The 19,181-nt window shown below is 44.0% G+C and overlaps 1 protein-coding gene across 1 annotated transcript in view; it reads right to left on the bottom strand.

Annotated features, from left to right (window-relative positions):
• The window catches only part of Rab40b (RAB40B, member RAS oncogene family), a 29,249-nt gene extending 12,527 nt beyond the window's left edge, over positions 1-16,722 (bottom strand). The window contains exon 1 of the mRNA XM_028787927.1: positions 16,468-16,722. Coding sequence (XP_028643760.1) covers positions 16,468-16,612 — 145 coding nt within the window. The 5' untranslated portion in view covers positions 16,613-16,722. The remainder of the gene's footprint in view (positions 1-16,467) is intronic.
• Between the last annotated feature and the right edge of the window lie 2,459 nt (positions 16,723-19,181).

Here is a 19,181-nt window from a genome sequence, read left to right as displayed (position 1 = left end):
ATGTTTGCATTGCCAATTTTGGCACCTACGCCTCTGGCATGCTTTTTAACCTTTATAGAACCCATTTTCTTTAAAAAAGAAAAAAAAGGAAAAACTAACATCCAACTGTATTTGAACTAATACCTGAAGTGAAACAGACTCTGCATTTGGCAACAGCTTTGGTTAACAAACCTAACTCTTTTGAGTAGATCACAATGAGAGCTTCACACAAAAGAGCTCAAACCAGTAACTGTTGCCGTCCCAAACTAACCAGAAAGCAAAAGACCCCTAACCAAGGCCAGGGAGGGAAGTCCTGGTACCAAATGGGGACTGTTCAGGTGCTACTATCCGTGGTCAAGTTAGTCTACTCTGTCCCTTTCCTGATGCTCCACCATGCTGTAGACCTATGCCCCATGGGGCCTATGGTACCTAGCTTGGGAGAACATTCTACCAGCATTCCACAGCCCTATACCCAGGGTCTCATCCCCCTGTAGGGAAGAGGCAGAGGAAACCCAGGCTTCAAGTGTTCACCTTCTACTTCCCAATCACCCATTACCTGAGTCAATCAAACATGTATTCTGGACTTTTAGTCAGAGGCCTGGCCCCTGAGGGAACCTGAAACACCTTTGCATAGGACACACTCACCTCTTTCAGGATCCCTGATGCCTTGATGAGGCCTTTGCCTTGCTGTGGTACTGCCTGCTTAGATTCTGGCACCTGAGGAGGGTCTGTGGCCCACCCCCAACACCTCCACAGAGTTTGGAGGTCAGGTCCTGGGAGAAGCTACCAGTACTCTGTTAAATATTATGTCTGTCTGTCTGTCTGTCTATCTGTCTGTCTGTCTGTCTCTGTTTCTGTCTCTGTCTCTCTCTCTTTCTCTCATCAAAGATAAATATCTAACATAGCCATAGGGCCACATATCACACAGACACACAGAAGCCAAAGTCTCTCACAAGCTAGATTTAAGCTCACCAACACAAGACTCTTCCATAAACTTAATTTCTGGTGTATTTTGATTCATTCTCTCCAGTTTTTTTCTTGATATTGGCTCCTCATTTGTTGTCTTACCACTTCTTTTCCTTTGTTACCAATTGACCCATGAGACACTAACATTTCTGACACTGATGCTGTCACCATTAGCATAAAAAAATGTGACTCAAATCTGTTGAATGTGACTAATGTACTTGACTATCAGAACATGATGACTCGGGAGGTGAAGGTGCTTGCCAGCTGTACAAGATCCCTGGGACACCATTGGTGGAAGGAGAGAACCGACTCCTTCAAGTTTTCCTCTTACCTCCACAGGTATGACATGGCATGCAAGAACGTGTGTGTGGGCCAGGCAGTGGTGGCACACGCCTTTAATCCCAGCACTTGGGAGGCAGAGGCAGGTGGATTTCTGAGTACAAGGCCAACCTGGTCTACAGAGTGAGTTCCAGGAAAGCCAGGGCTACACAGAGAAACCCTGTCTCGAAAAACCAAAAAAAAAAAAAAAATCAAAAACAGAACATGTGTGTGTACATATATAATAATCACTGAAAAACAATATGATTAAAATAAATGGAGCTTCTAAAACAAACCTTGTCAGAGTGTTCACTGAATGAATCAGAATAACAAGGTTATTAAGAGAAAGATAATGTTAACCTTAAAAGAAAACCTCTCTCTCTCTCACATACACACAAACAACAGACTATTCTCTACACACTTAGATGAATACGTGATTTAGTAATCTATTTTGATTCCTCCACCAGCTGCTTCCTTCTATTTCTGGAAGTGAGCTGCCAGGAAAGTGCTCCTTCATACAAGAAGATCACTTGTGGTGAAAATATTGATTAAATGTAATTTATAACATGTTTATTTCTGAGCACCTGACTTTTAAAAAATTTTTTTTTTGAGACAGGATTTCTCTGTATAGCCCTGGCTGTTCTGGAACTCAATCTGCAGACCAAGCTGGCCTCGAATTTATGGAGATCCTCCTGCCTGTGCCTCCCCATAACCCTGAGTGCTGAGATTAAAGGTATGCCTCATTAGAACCTAGCTCAGAGGATGTAAAGGAGGCTGTGACTACACTCAGCCCGAGAACAGCAAGTCACTTGTCTGTTCTAGAAGACAGGTTAGGAAGGCCTGAACAGGGAGCCACCAAGATGCTAGGATCTGACTTTAGAGAATCATGATATCAGGACACTGACATTCAAAAAGATCCTGGGATTAGAAAGGGCAGGTAACTGCACATATGAGGGCCTGTCTTTGTCTTGCCTTTACCCTTGCAGATAACTAGAAAGCATGAAGGAATTGGGCTTCCATAGGGCTCTCAGGAGCAGTTGTCCTAGTGTTTGTGAGCTATTGACTCTAATGGGCTAAGAGCTACGTGATCCAGAGAAGAAACATGAGCATGAAGCCTAGGGAGAGACGTCGTCTCGGGAGAGGATGTCTACAGGGCATCGAGTACTCCCTTCTCTGGTACTCTGCTGGCCCATTAAGGTACACCAGCTCAGTGCACATCCTGAGTCTCTGGGCTGAGATGAATATCTTGTGGCCATGAGTCCCTAGAACTAAGACAAGGCATGGGCTAAGTTATCCTTCTCCAGGTCTGACACAGCTCGAGTTGATCAATTTTCTACCACTGTCAGAAATGCCTAAGAAAATAAACTTGAAGGAAGAAAGATTTGTTTTGTCTCACAGTTTCATCAGTTTCAGTCCACAGTCAGCTGACTCCTGTGCATTGGCCCTGAAGTGAGATGATAAACAGCTGCTTACCCCATGACACCAGAGAAGCAGAGAAGAGAAGGGGCCCCAAAGAATGCATAGTCTCCAAGGGCATGTTCCCATGTACCTACTCTCTTCATCCAGGTCCCACAGTCTCTACCACCTCTTAATAATGCCATTAAGTTATGAACCCATAAAGAGGTTAATGAATCAATTGATGAAATCCAACTCTTCATAATCCACTCACTTCCCAAAAGCCCACCAGCTGGTAAACAAGCCTTTCTCACATGACCTTTATAGGACATTTTACAACTAAACCCTAACAAGGATTTGAGCTCACTTTTGACTAGCATCTTAGTCACCTAGGAACCAGCTCCTAGAGCTGAGTGCTCATGAGAACCTCAATAGCCTCTAGGCCTGGTTTTCTTCCATGGTCTACCACAACCAGGGACACACTCTCTAAACAGGGTAAAATGCTTCTTTATAACCATTTTCTCACTAGGCCCTGAGCTCCCATATCAAGTAGTACCTTCATTTCCACCAACTGTATCTCCTCAGGGAGAGGCTCTGAGGCTTGATCATGTGGGAGACCAGACTGCAAGGCTCCACCCTTACTCCAGCTCCTTGTATGTTTCCACAAGTGTTTATCTAGGAACCAGAGCTGACCAGGCATTGGAGCAGGGGAGAGTCCCAGCAGCTGTTTCCAGCCACACAGCCATCTTCTGGAAGCGAGCCTATAATGAGTGTGGATGTTAACATGGTGGTGCACATCTGTAACCACAGCAACTGGCAGACTGAACCAGAAGGATCTTGAATTTGAAGTTAGACTGGTCTGTATAGTGAGACAATGTTACTTCCCACAGACCAGCCACTGGGCCATCTAGACATTTCCTTGTACTTTCCACCCCATTACCTCTCTATATGATCTCCCTGCCACAAAGTAGTATTATAGGCGATACAATCTTTAACATTGTAAGAAACTGATACAACTTGTAGTTCTAAAATATACTTTGTTTTGTTCTTTTGAGACAGGGTATCCCTGGCTGTTCTGTAATTCACTCTGTAGACCAGGCTAGCCTCCAACTCAGAGCCTACCTCAGCCTCCCAAGTGGTGGGATTAAAGGTGTATGCCACCTCTGCTCTGTTTAAAATATACTTACAGTTTGGGTAATATTCTTCAATTTTTCAAGGTAACAGTAACTTTATAATGTGATTAAAATATGTGTTTATATGTATACACGTGAGTGTATCTGCATATATTTTGTTTTATTTTTTAAAGGTTTATGTCTTTATATATTTATGTATGAGGTCTTTGTCTGAATATATGCTTGATCACCATCAGTGTACATCAGATCCTATTATAGATGGTTGGAAGCTACCATGTGGATGTTGGGAATTGAACTCAGGACTTCTAGAAGAGAAGAACACCCAGTATTCTTAATTGGTGAGCTACCTCTCCAGCTCCTTTCTATATAATTTGAATTTCATCTAATATAGTGAATGGGTAATAATGTCAATTATTAGAAATAAAAGACTATTAGAGATAGTAGATAAAAATTACTTTCATGTGGGTTAGAGAAATAACTCAATGCTTAAGAACCTTAGCTGCTCTTGTGGAAGACTTGGGTCCAGCTTCCAGCACCCACATGGCGGCTAAAGAATGACTGTAACTCTAGTTCAAAAGGCCTGACACCCACTTCTAATCTCCGTGATCACTGGATACATAGAGTACAAACATATGTGCAGGCAAAACACCCATTCACATAAAATAAATATAAATAAATCTTTTTTAAAAAGTTATTTGCACATCTATCTTTTTCTCCTTTGCAATTTAGAAAATGTTACTGGAGAGACTGGATAACGGTGACGAAAACAGATGACTGTGGCAAAGCCCCTGTGTCATCTGCAAGCTTATCGGGCTGGGGTAGCCCAGTCACCATATAACCAGGAGAGCCTAGCAGGAACACTCACTCCAGTGGCGAGGGCTCTATGCATGTGGCTTACCTTGGGGGAGGTCCTGGGGAAAGAAGATCCTTTGATAAGGTCCTAGTCAACAGACACCAACATGGGCAAGGGGTCCCAGTATTAAGCTGCAAGAAGAAGAGGTCTTTTGGGGATCCAAGTTCTCAGTTCTGCTTTCATGAGAAGAGTAACACCAGGCTAAGGGTTTAGCTCAGCTGGCAAAGTACTGGTCCCAGCATGCACTGTACAGCTCTGAGTCTGATGTTCAGCCCTACATAAACCAGGAATGGTGATGTATGTCTTATGATCCCAGCATTAAGGAGGTGGAGACAGGAGTATTGAAGTTCAGGGTTCTCGGGTGTGGTACACATGCCTTTAATCCCAACACTTAGGAGGCAGAAGCCAACCTTGTCTACATAGGATTCTAAGTAGTCAGAGCTACATAGTATGATTTTCCTCAAAAAAAAAAAAAAAAAAGTTGTCCTTGGCTACATAGTAAGTTCTTGGCTGGCCTTGCAAAACTCTGTCTTTTAAAATGGGGACAATACCCATTCATTTCAATACCATTTCAGGTATTGAAAATGTGAATGTTCTCACTCTAAATGTCCTGTCTTCCTGGATTCCCAGAATGTAACCTTATACAGAAATGAAAAATATGGTTTTCTCAGATGTAGCCAAGGTAAGACCATGATGAATTAATGTGGGCCCTATATCTAGTACCTGAGATGTTTAGGAGGACAGGCAATGTAGCGACCTGGGAAAGCCTTATGACAACACAGGCAGAGACTAGAGCCAGCCTGCCTTATGCCAAAGAACCAAAGATTAATGACACTAAAAAGTGGGGTGGCAAGGAAGGGTCCTCCCCTCACCCTGTCAGCAGGGTTGTCTGACACCTTGATTCTAGGCTCTGCCTTTAGCTCTAGGAGAGAATCACTGCTGTATTTTAAGCCCTCATTAAAATCACTTGTCATAGCAGCTCAGGAACCCTTCCTCCACTGGCAGCACGTGAAACGCCCACCTCCCTCTGCACCACTCTTCAGCAGCCACAGGCTCCAGGGAAGACATCACAGGCTAAGGATGTTGAAAACACTCCTTTGCAGGTTCCTCCTACACCAGCCATTTGGCCCCCAAGTATTATGGTATTAGTTTCTGCACCATGCTGAATTGACTCTACTCAAACCCCACAGTCAGTCAGTGACCTCCCCAACACACACAGCATTCTGACTGGAAGAAACCAATTTCATCTATGGTTAGGTATTATTAATCTAAGAGAGAACGGTGTACTATTCGTAGAAGTAAATGAATATTTTCCTGTTAAGATAATAACCTTTTGTATTAATAATTAACAGTCTACATGTCAAGGCCAATTACTGCTTAATATGGATATTTATGAGTCTTTCTCTCTAAGCCTGCTTTTTTTATTTTTAATTAAACCAATCAAACCAATCCTGTCACAAGCTACAATGTAAACAACACACTGTTAATTCAAATGCCATGTTTAGAGGAGGGTAATTAACTAGTAGCTGCAAGAGGTTGGAATACACAATCCATACAATGTAGCAACTGTTTGAGGCTCATTTTACCTCAGGTCCAAAATTTGAGGAGCATTTGTGAGGGCCTATACAATCCTTTACCAACAACATTATAGGATTCCTCCCAAGACATGACCGTCAGCATCTAGTGCCAGGGAAACCCTGCTGAGACCAAGGCACCCTGGACTTTAGCCTGGCTGTCAGCTGTGGCACTAACACACAAAGGGAGCTTCTCTCTACCTGGGCTCCTGATGGTGCAAATGTACTGCTGTCGTCCTCTCAGCTGAGGCTAGCAACAAAAATCACATGGTGTTTTCCCTGTTAATAAAGGGTTCGGGGCTCAACTATGACCTGATGGAGTTTTGAATTCTATACAATATGTTAAGAGTTTAAAATCATTGTGCTGGAAAGATGGTTCTGTGGTTAAGAGCACTGGTTGTAGCCTGGCAGTGGTGGTGAGTACCTGTGATTCCAGCACTCGGGAGGCAGAGGCAGGCAGATCTCTGAGTTCGAGGCTAGCCTGGTCTACAGAGTGAGTTCTAGGATAGCCAAGGTTACAGAGAGAAACCCCATCTCAGAAAACAAAACAGAACAGAACAAAACAAAACCCCACTGCAGAGGATCTGGGTTCAATTCCCAGCCACCCACATGGCAACTCACAACCATCTGCAATTCCAGATCCAGGGGACTCAATGCCCTCTTCTGGCCTCAGCAAGCACTGCACACTTTTATAGAGACATGTGTTTGATGTCAAACACCCTTACCTACTGAGCCATCTAGATAGCCCCAAAGTCCAAATTCTTGTTTTGTAGAGGCAAAATGTCTAAGATATTATGAGATTATCACAGTTTTGGTCATGTCAATCTTTCAATGAAGTTTTCATTGTGGGGAAGAAGGGAGTTTAAGATCTATGCCAGCCATGGTGGCACATGCCATTAACCCTAAAACTTAGGGGACAGAGGCAAGCAGATCTCTATGAGTTCAGGGCCATCCTGGTCTCTTCACAGTGAGTTCCAGCCAGGGATACACAGTGAAATTCTGTCTCAAACTAAAACAACAGCAACAACTAACTCCCGACAAGAGTTTAATATCACAAAAAAGCAAATCCAGTTACGAAAAAAAGGGGGGGGGAGCCAAAGCATATAGCCAAATTCATCCATGAAAAAAACTATTTTGTAAGCTGGTAAGATGGTTCAGAGAATGAAGGCACTTGATGCCAAGCCTAATGCTTCAGATTCCGTCCCTGGAGCCCACATGGTAGAAGGGACAGGACCAACTCCCACAAATTGTCCAATGTCTTTAAAACACATGCCTTGGCATGCATCATAACTAAATAAAATGTCAATAACAAAATCGCACTGTGGAAAACCAAAGCTAAAATCATCCAAATTACCCGAAGATCATACAGATAGTTCCATCCTTATGAACCTCTGTAAATGTCAACGAAACTTTTCTAAAAATTACCTAGTGGGTTGGTAAGATAGTTCAATTAGTCACGAGTTCTTGTTCTTCCAGAGGCCCCAGCTTCGGTTCCCAGCACCCACATGGTGGCTAGCAACCCACTGTAACTCCAGTTCCAGGAGATCCAATGGTCTCTTGTGATCTCTGGGCACTGCACGAATGTGATCCACAGACATACATGCAGGCAAAATACTCGTATACATTTTTTTTTTAAAAGAAGAGAAACCATCTGTCCACTCTACAGGGGTCAACAGTATACCAGGTACTAGATACATTGCTGCTTACAAAACAAGGGGAGATGTTCCACTCTATCAACCCACTGTCCACCATCTTGGAGACAGTGTAGGCCAGGTGGAGATGAGATGACATAATGCCAATACCTGGAGATGGCTTTCTGGGTTCTCTGCACTGATGTCTTGCCCAGACCACTTGTGGGTTGGAAGCCATCTCCAAGTGATAAAGAAAGGGCTGGTGGTGAAGCCCAAAGCTCATCACAGGTTCTAAAAAGCCTCAAAAGGATGAGACCAACTGGCTCGAGTCTGGACTGAGGCAACATAAAACATGAAGACATTTTTGCGAGCTATGCCTTTATGTCATAAATGTTTTTATTTTCAAAATAAGATAGAGTCTCATTATTTCAGGCCAGCCTTGAACTTCAGATATTTCTGTCCCATCACCTGAGCAACAGGAAGATAAGTGTGTATCAGTATGTCTAGCATACATAGCGTTGAGGATTGAACCCATGACTTCATGCATGCCAGGCCAGCATTCTATCTACATAGCCAGTCCATGTACCAAGTCCCATATAAACTCTTTGAACATTCATTTTGAGGCTGGAGTGATGACTCAGACAAAGACTTCAAAACCTGATTTCCATCCCCAGGATTCACATAGTGGAAGGAAAGAACTGACTACTGAAAGTTGTCCTATACCTATGAGATGTAGCACGCACACACACACACACACACACACACACACACACACACACTCACACACACACACAGAGAGGGAGGGGGCTATGTTTGAATGTTTGAGCATTGCCTTGCACCCAGGAGGCCCTGTGTTCAATACCAGTACCACAGAAAAGATGCAAAATTCAGCTTTATTGTTTTCAAGCACACCGAAGCATTTCTGAACATTAAAAAAAATGCATTTAAAAATTCATTGTGTGCTTCTAAGTGGTACCACTGTCTGTAAAGCAGTAGAGAATCAGCCTCTCCTTAGGGAGCTTCTGCAGAGGGCACGGGCTCAGGTTAGGACTCTTGAGTTCACACTGGGAGGCAATGACTTTATACAACATGTTTTAAGTCTTAAAGGGGTTGCCATGGGAAACCAGCAGGGTAGCTTTTTAAGTGAGCAAATGTACGGTTGTGCCGGCAGAACAGAGAGATGAGGAAGCACACAGGTCTTGGAGGAACATTTGTCAGGAGCACAAAGAAAGGGGGAAAGATTACAATTGAGTCACTGAGTACAGAAGGCTTAATGCTCTTTGTGTGGAAGACAGAGGACTTTCCTAAACATTATCTCTAGATGCTTAAGGGTGGTGGAGATCTAGCACAGCCTCCTGGGACAGCCTGCCTGCCTACATCCTAGCTCTTCCACAGGACATGAAACCTTAAGGGTGTTATTCACCCTCTGATAATATAACCTTGCCTTGTGAAATGGCTCTTGGGCACTTTCAATACACAAAAATTATTATTACCTCTGTATTATTACATAGAAATGCTTCTGTGTGCTTGAAAACAATAAAGTTGCATTTTGCACCTTTGTTTTGGTACTGGTATTGAACACAGGACCTCCTTGGTGCTAGACAATGCTCAAACATATAAATGGTGATTTTCCTGAGAAAAAGGAACTGGAGACGTAGCCAGGAAGGGAAATAGTCAGAGAACGTGACATGCCTGGTTTCCTGGAGACATTTGGGAAGCAACAGATGTAGCATTCAGGGTCTATTTAATCTACTACCCTTCCTCACCACTAATGAAATTCACAAAATGCAGAAAAGCCCTCAGAAGGTCACAAGCTGGTATGGGAAGTGTCACCAGCTGAGGCAAAGAAGAAACCTGTGGTGGGATGGGTATGAGAGGAAATACGGTGTGGCTTCTGACCCTCTTCAATGCCATGCCTGCTTGGTGGAAAAAAAAATAAAAAGAACATTCCAGAAGGGCTGAGCTGGAGACATGTTTGCTGAAGTGGAGTGAGAACCTTAGGCAGGACCAGTGTAGGAGAAAAATCACCATAGTCACCACAGGAATGGAAGATAGCTCCCCCAGGAAACAGACACTATAGCAAGGGTCCTCATAGGCTGCAGGACAAAGGATAGTAAAATGTCCAAGAGGACACATGAGAAGGTTTATTTATACATGGTTAGGATAAAGAGAACACGCATCTCACAGGAATCCCTCAGCAAGACAGGAAGAGATTACATGACTGACAGATGCTCAGGGGGAGACAAATCAGCTACTATCGTCTGAATGAATGTCCACAGTGGCCTACACGCTTAAGGTTTGCTCTTAGGATGACAGTTTGGGAAATGGTGGAACCTTTGAGAGGGCTTGTGTGAAGCTTTAGGTCACAGTGAGACCTCAGCCCCTCTTTGTTCTCTGTTTGAAGAGATACAGGGCTTTCCTCCTTCACATGCTCACACCATGATGTACTTGCTGATCGTGAGTTAAACCTCCAACACTGTGAGCTAAATAAGCCCTTTCTCCTTCCTAAAGTGAATACCTCAGATATCTGCTAAAGAAACCAGAAGTTGTGAGATCAACTGCTCACACCCAGAGGGTATGCCAAGCATGCTGTCTGTCAAAGATGTAGCACAAAGAAACAGAGATATCTCTCCAACTGCATAGTTAACTGTCAAAAAATTAAAAATGGACATTGCTTCCTGTGTTCGCTGTTTTGGGTTTTTGTTTGTTTGTTTGTTTTTTGTCAGCCTAACACAAGCTTGAGTCATCTAGGAAGAGAAAGCCTCAATGGAAAGAGTACCTCCATTAGATTGGCCTGTAGGCAAGCCTGTGGGGGCACCCTCTTGATTGACGATTGATGTGGAAGGGCCCAGCCCACTGTGGGTAGTGCCATCCCTAGGCAGGTGGCCTCTGTATATATAAAAAATCAAATTGAGCAAGCCAATCAATAGCGTTCCTCCATGGCGTCTGCCTTCATTCCTGTCCTGACTCCCCTTCATGATGGACCAAGCTGTAAGATGAAATAAAACCTTTCTCAAATTGTTTTTGGTTGTGATGGTTATCACAGCAATAGGAAAACAAACCATACCGTATTCCAGCTGGAAGGCAGCCATCAGTATCAAAGGTAGAACATCAGAACTTTTAGAGGGGAACATATTCACTGTTTGGCAATAGGAAGACACGTGTTACAGGAAACTCTGTTCTAATCATGAGATGCTGGTAACTTGAATTATGTTAAAATTATCGTCTTCTCTTTGTCCAAAATCACTACTAAATGACTGACAAACTGATGCACAGAGGAGAGTCACTATGAACAACTAACTGACACAAACACTCACAGACAGAATAATATTTTTAAACACGCCTACCAACATTAAAAATAATCAAACTACAAGAAAAGACAAAGATAGCCAGGCAGTGGTGGTGCACATCTTTAATCCCAGCACTTGGGAGGCAGAGGCAGGTGGATTTCTGAGTTCGAGGCAGCCTGGTCTACAAAGTGAGTTCCAGGACAGCCAGGGCTATACAGAGAAACCCTGTCTCAAAAAACAAAACAAAACAAAACAAAACAAAACAAAACAAAACAAAACAAAACAAGACAAAGACTTAAATATTTTATTAAAGAAGAAACTTAAAAATAAAAAAATGTTTAATCTCACTAGCCATCACATAAATTAAGAATCCTAAATAAATGCTTTAATTTTGTTTGTTTTTTGAGGCCTGACCTCATGTAGTCCAGGCTGCCTTTGAACTTGCTACATATCCAAGGATAGTCTTGAACTCCTAATCCCCCTGGTTCAAACTGTTCTCTCAAATGCTGAGATTACTGATATATGTTACTACATATAGTTTTTAAAAAATGATTAATTTTGGCAGGGCGGTGGTGGCACACGCCTTTAATCCCAGCACTTGGGAGGCAGAGGCAGGTGGATTTCTGAGTTCGAGGCCATCCTGGTCTACAGAGTGAGTTCCAGGACAGCCCGGGCTATACAAAGAAACCCTGTCTCAAAAAACAAAACAACAAAAAAAAAGATTAATTTTTTATTTGTTTGGGTATTTTGCCTGCAAATACACACACACACACACACACACGTATTCTACATGCATGTCTGGTGCCACAGATCCCCTAGACTTGGAGTTACAGTTGTCTCTTGCTATGTGGTTGCTGGGAATTGAACCCAGGACCTCTAGAGAACAGCCAGTGCTCCTAACCACTGAGCCACCTCTCCAGCCCCTTGCTTTGTTTTTAAATATGGTGTTGAGGAGCAAATCTATGGCTTCATGTGTGTTAAGAAAGCACTCTGCCAAGTGAGCAGAGCCCTTCCAAAATAAACATTAAGAGGGACTAGAGAGATGGCTCAGCACTTAACCGCCCATGGTGGTCTTGCAAGGGACCTGGGTTTGGTTCCCATGTAGCTCACAACCTTCCATAATTCCATTTCTAGGAGATCCAATATCTTCTTCTGATATCTATGGGCACCTGGTATGTACGTGGAGTACATACATACAAGAAGGCAAAATACTCTTGAAAAACCATAAAAAAAAAAATCTAAAAACCCAAACAAATGGGAACAGATAAAATGGAGAAGAAAAGTAATAAGTGTTGGTGAGGTTACAAGTCACCACAGCTCCTGTAATTTACAGGTAGACATGAAAATTTAGGAGTATTTACCAAAGTTAAATGTATACGTAAGTATCCATATCTGTTACTTTGTGTGTGTGTGTGTGTGCCTATTGGAACATGGCCCACAGCCACACATATGGTAAGCACATTCTGTATGACCAGGCTACACACTCAGCCCTACACACATCTCAAACTCAGTACTGCTAACAGAAATGAAAAAAAAAAACATTAATTATGTGGGTACAGCAAAGAAAATCACTGTAATCAGTAACTGGAAACCACACAAATTCTCATAACCAGCAGGATCAGTAGGCCATAGGATGGCCACACAAGGGATTTACAGACAATGCGATCAAACAGCCATGACTGCATATACAGGGGAGATCCTCACATGCAATAAGGAGCAGGAGAGGCACTCTGAGGAGCATACACTGTGTGATTCTCTTTTCTACAGGGTAAATTCAGACAAGAGTGATCCATTCTGTCAAAATCCAGGGCTGTGACTATACTGAGGGTATGGTGTGACTGGAAGAGGAAACATGGGCTTCAGGAGCCCGGCAGTGTCATGTCTTAAACTGGATACTGGTGACATGACATGCTAGGTTTGGAAATCCACTGAACTATGTAATAACAGAGTGTGCACCATTCTATACATATATTTCACCTCAAACCGTTAAGAGGAAAGAGAAACATGACAAAGGACCCAAAGAACAACAACAAAGTTCACTCTGACTGCTTTGACAACACAGCAGGCAAGTTAACAGGACATTAAGTCGGGGAAGTATGAATTCATTAGTGGGTTTTTTTGAGCATTTTTTCTTTTCAGTTTATTAATTATTTTATTTTATGTGCATTGATGCTTTGTCTGCATGTGTGTCTGCCTGAGAGTGACAGATCTTGGAGTTACAAATAGTTGTGAGCTGTCATGTGGGTGCTGGGAATTGAACTTGGGTCCTCTGGAAGAGCAGTCAATGCTCTCAAGCACTGAGCCGTCTCTTCCCCCCCCCCAAACCCCCGTTTTTCCTTTTTAAGACTCATTTATTTTTACTTTCTGTTTATGAATGATTTGTCTGCATGCATGCATGTGCAGCATGCACATGTATGATGCTTATAGAGGCCAGAAGAAGGCACCAGATCGCTTGGAACTAAAGTTATAGGCAGTTGTGAGTTCCAGCATTATGTGGATGCTGGAAGTCGAACCCAGGTCCTCTGGAAGAGCAGCGAGTGCTGTTAACTGAGTCATCTCTCCAGCCCCTCGAGGAAATTTTAATGAAATGTAAAAACTGAATTAAAAAATAAGAAAATAGCAAAAAAAATGATACAACATCATTCTTGAATTAACAACTACAGAAACTACTGTAAACAATTTACTAGAATCAAAATACTCAACAACAACAAAAAAAAAGACAAGTCATAGAAAGTCAGAGGAAAGAGAGAAAAAAAATAACCAAAGCAAGTAGAAAGAGGTAAATTCTCATGGAAAATACACCATGATGTCCAGCATAGAAGTGCAAGGCAGAACAACAGACCTGTAGTCAGTGCACACACTGATCCTACATGATGTGTGAATGTTAGGGCATATGGAAAGGAAGATTTAAGATTGCAATGGAATGAAAAGTGGTCATAGACAGCACTCAATGTCTCAGATTGTCAGAGATACTGTCTTGGATTGTCGATGTGGACAAAAAATTATCAATGTGTCCTGTGAAGTGGAAAAAAAAGGAAGCAGGAGAGTTCATGTCAGAGAGAAGGGACCTGAGAAGATCACTGGCTATCAATGTCTCTGAAGACCAAGAAAGAGGCCAAGAACCCTGGAGTGCAGGAAGGTTCCTAAAGTTGAAAAAGACAAGAAGACACCTTCCTAGTGCTCCCCATAGAAACCATGTCCTACTGATGCCAAACTGTGCAGAGAATCAACTTCTGTTGTTTTAAGCCAGTTTGTAGTCATTTTTTGTAACATCAAATGAGAAATTAATGCAAAAGCAATAGGAGATATTTTATAGACATAAAGCAAATTCCCCTGAAATTAAGAAAGTATTTTTTTTATCTAGGAATTCAGAATACGTATCAAATTTTTTAAGTCATAGCCTGATTAAGCAAGGTAAGGCAAAGAAAAACATTCTTAAAAAATTCCTAAAGACAAGGCAAATCGCCCATCTAGAAAATCAGTTGATATAATGTTTTCACCATGACAACATCAAATACCAGAAAGACAGTGATCATGTTACCAGGTATTGAGGGGAAAGCAATATACTCTAAGAACACTGTGTACAGCTAAAGACAGACCATATGTTCTCAGAGCAAGCAACTTGAGAAAGTTTTTGAGTTCAGAGGTGAAGCTGCATTGTAAGGAACTCAGAAGTAGCTATAGTTAAAAGAGTTAGCCAGCGCTGATTTCATTTAAATACTGCATGAATACCAAGCTCTGATATTATATATACAAAACAAAATTGAATGTTAAGAACCTCTGCAGTATGGAAATTGCTAAGTGGGCTACAAAACCCGGACACGGATGAAGAGAGTGGAGCATGAAGCTGCAAACACCTCACCTTCCACTGCCAGAACACTGAGAATCTCCTCCTGAGATGTCCTTACAACAAAATAATGACCCAAGCTTTTTAATGTTTGTCTCTCCCCCACTTGTTTACCTTTCTTCTGTTTATCTCTTCTCCCCAGTTTACTCCCTCCCATTCTGTTTTGTTTTTTCCCAGATAGTGTCTCATATTGTAGCCCAGGCTGGCCTCAAACTCATGGCAATTTCCCCCCTCTGCTTCTTGAACGCTGAGATTACAGGTGTGAGCCACAATACCTAGCCTGTTCTTCCCATGCTCTTTCCTTAGCCCTAGAAGAAATATATAGCAAATCAAAAGGCCACAAAGACCACAACTACAGCACCAGGTCCCCGCAATCTCTTAGATCATATTGACAACAGAATACAAAGGAAAGCAACAGCTCAGTGGGCCTTGCTCAAGTCAACCAATAGTAAATCTGCTCACACGTCATCAACATCTTTCTCTCTGTCCATATCAGTCATCTACTGTGGGACTCAAAACGTTTTACTCTTTTGCTTCTGCTGAAGCCTGGCCTTCACTGAGCACCAGAACAGGAAGACAGGGCTGTATACATGCCCTTGCTCTCACGGTAACGCTATCCAACAGAGCTATGCCCTATGCCTGTCCAGGCTGGCAGTTACTGGCATCGGGCTACACAGTTTTAGACCCTTGTTAGCCCTTGTGGCATTGCCAGGGGGCTGGAGATGCAGGAAGCAATCTGCAATCCCAGAGAACAGAGGATGGAAGGCCTCAGGACAGGGTCTGTATTAGAAAGGTGGGTTGAAACCCCCATAACGACACCTTAGGCAGTCACAGAAGTCTGTGCACAGCCACAATCTGAGGGATGGATCACTGCGTGACTATTCTGATGTTATGCTCAGGATTCTGTCACTCTTTCTTCTTCCTCTGGGGTGCAGGGTCTCAAACCTTGAGCTTCTAGGACACACACTGCTCACTGCCCTGGAGCCTGAGACGCTCTGGTCCCACCTGTGTCCAGTCTCCTAGACTCCAGCCTCTTAGCTGAGTTCCTTCCTACACCCTAGCCAACTCTACTGGGTCACTTAGACTCCTCCTACTCCTCTTGGAAGTACTGTCCATTAGGACACAGAGCTTGGTGCTTGGAATCAAAGGCTGGAGTCTAGTCTTGCTACTCTTTGCTTGCAGTCCCACGCGCCAAAAGGTCATAGTCTCTGAGACTGTTGTCTCCTCTGCACCATGGTCCGCTGCCTCTCTGCCCACGTCTCCCGTAATCCCACGCACTTCTCCCAAACACGTCGCTCGCACCTGCGATCTCCCTCGACGCCCACCCTGAGCTGCTTTGCGGACTCCGCCCACAGAGTGCAGTCTTCCCCAACATGTGGGACCTAGCCCTGCCCAGCCGCTCCGGGACTAGACCCACGCTGGAGAGGCCGCTCGCACCGACACCCCAGCGCTGTGCCTCCGGGTGCTGCGGCCGCGCTCACCCGCCGGGTGGCCGTAAGGAGACTCTGCTGCTCCGTCCTGCAAGCTGGCCAGGATCTCCCCCTTGCCCACGTCGCTGTCGCCCACCAACAGGAACTTAAGTAGAAAATCGTAGGCCCGCACCGGGCTGCCCAGGGAGCTCATCATGCCGTCTCAGCCACCCCTCCCATGCCGGCCCCAGGCTGCGCGCAGGCGGCGGAGGGTCCCCGAGCGCCGCGAGCCCCTCGAACGCCCTACCGGCCGGGGGCGCTTGACAGCTGCAGAGCCCCGCCCACTTTACCTCGCCATTGGCGAATCTCAGTTGCTGAGGTGTATACACATACTCATTGGTTAGCAAGCTCGCCCATCTATTTCTTAACGCCTCCGCACCACGCCCATTGCCTCTCTTGGGAGGACTTGTTGCCTAAGCCAATGGAGGTCCGAAGGCCGAACCAGAAGAAACAGAAGGCGGGAGAGGTTTGCTCCCGCAACCAATGGAAGAGAGGCATGGCAAGGAGGGGCGTAGTCAGTGTTTACTCCCTCCCCTGCGTTAGTGCATAACAGATTGGTGTGGGAAGTGTTTGAGTCCCTGCCTGGTAACAAGGACGTGCCCCGCAGCTCCGCAGAGCTTCGAATGCTAGCCTGAGAGCTTAGGTACATGTGCATGTGTCCATGTAGGCATCAGATGTAGCTAAAGCTACAGGCAGCTGTGAGTTTCAGCACCAAGTGGGCACATGGACAAGTGCACTTCTAAAGGTGTCTGCTAGTGGGTGCCTCAAGGTCTCCACTGGTTTCTGTCCATACATCCATACATGTCAGTGTGTGTGTGTGTGTGTGTGTGTACATCTTGTGCCTGTGAGTTTGTTGGCAAAGAGCACGTGATGGGGACGTGCCTGTCTTTGATCTCTTTCCCCTAAGGGAGCAGTGGACCATCAACAAGGCCTGCTCTCTGCTCAGGAGCATCTCACCAGTAGGAACTAAGTTATTTAGAGTCATCGTAGTTTAGCATCTCTGCTAAGTTTACATCTTTGTACAACCTGAAGCGGAAGCACCTCTTGCACTCATGCCTTCTCTCTGCTAAGAAGCATATGTTTCCGGATGGAAAAGAAAAAGCAGTGGAAGAAAATTACAAAAGCGTTTGTGAACATTGCTCTAAGAGCCATGGCTGTGCTGTGATTCAAAACAAGGCTGATTTGGCTCAGAACAGGCTGGTCTCAGAGCAAGGTGACTCTGCCTCCCTGCAGGACCATTATCCTTTCAAAAGGAGTTGACGATAATAAGCCCTAATTACAAGATGTGATTGCCAGTTTAGAATGGATAATTGAGATAGGGTTTTTTCGAGACAAGGTTTTCCTGAGTAGCCCTTGCTATCCTGGAACTGGCTTTGTAGACCAGGCTGGTCTTGAGATCTGCCTGCCTCTGCCTCCTGAGTGTTGGGATTAAAGGTGTGAGCCACCACTGCCCAGCTAGGATGGATGATCTTGCTGAGCAATTTTTGACTTAGAACCAGACTATCTTCGACTCAAGATTACACTGTTGCTAACCAAGATAAACCTGAGCTGTAATTACTTCAGAGCACCGTGACATTGTAACATTGTCTAACTGCCCACACAGAAAAGCCTCCCTTAGAGAGCCCTTTAGAATGCCTGCTTCCAGGCAGTCTTTCACACTGTTTTGTCAGCTGAAGCTGCACTAGGGTGTATTAGATAAATTCTACTTTTGCCCTTTTCTGTCACAGCTCATATCTCATGAGCCTATCAGTGTCATCTATGTGGGATGACAGCATGTGAGGTAAGAGTTTAGCCAGTGCGATGGCTTGCCTGTAATCTTGTGACAATCTCCTCAACTTGGTAGGATCTGAAATCATGTAAGAATCACACTTCTTGGCATGTCTGTGAGGGCGTTTCCAGAAAGTATTGAGGGAGAAAAGATTAGTTGACATCTTACATGAAGATATACAGACATTAAGAGGAACAAGGAGAAGCAGTATCACTTGACTGCTTTCCTTTCATCCTACGAGTATACATTGTTGCCACCACCATCTCCATTGCCATCTATCACATTCCAGCTTCCGGCATGGACTGAATACTGAATGGTAGCTTTCCAGGAATCTTCCAGGTCTTCAGCATTAGACCCAGAGCTGAGTCATCTTTCTTCCTGGGCTGATCAGCTATTGGGTTCTCAGCCTCTCCATCATGCCATTCAAGCTCTATTGTGTAAGTCAATCTTATAAATCACTCTTTATCACACACACACACACACACACACACACACACACACACACACAATTAGTTTTATTCCTCTGAGAATCCTGCCTAATACAAATACCAACAGTAAGGAGGCTGAGGCAGGAGTATTGTGCATTGGAGACTAGCCTGGGTAAACTAAAGATTTTGAGACCAACCAGGACTATACAATGTGACTTTGTGTCAACAAAACAAAACCAACCCCAACACACAAGAATTTTACCTTTGCTACTTGCATCCATTCTGGATTTTTTTTCCTTTCGAGACAGAGTTTCTCTGTGTAGCCCTGGCTGTCCTAGAACTCACTCTGTAGACCAGGCTGACCTCGAACTCAGAAATCTGCCTGCCTCTGTCTCCCAAGTGCTGGGATTAAAGGTGTGTGCCACCACTGCCTGGCTGGATTTATTTTTTATTATTATTTCTAAGTGTATGTACATGAATGACTGTGTGAGTGTACACTGTTGTGCATGTAGTTGTCCACAGAAGTCTGA

The sequence above is a fragment of the Grammomys surdaster genome, unplaced genomic scaffold, assembly GCF_004785775.1.
Source record: "Grammomys surdaster isolate TR1022 unplaced genomic scaffold, NIH_TR_1.0 125688, whole genome shotgun sequence".
Taxonomy (NCBI): Eukaryota; Metazoa; Chordata; class Mammalia; order Rodentia; family Muridae; genus Grammomys; species Grammomys surdaster.
This window is presented reverse-complemented; position numbering and strand designations above follow the sequence as displayed.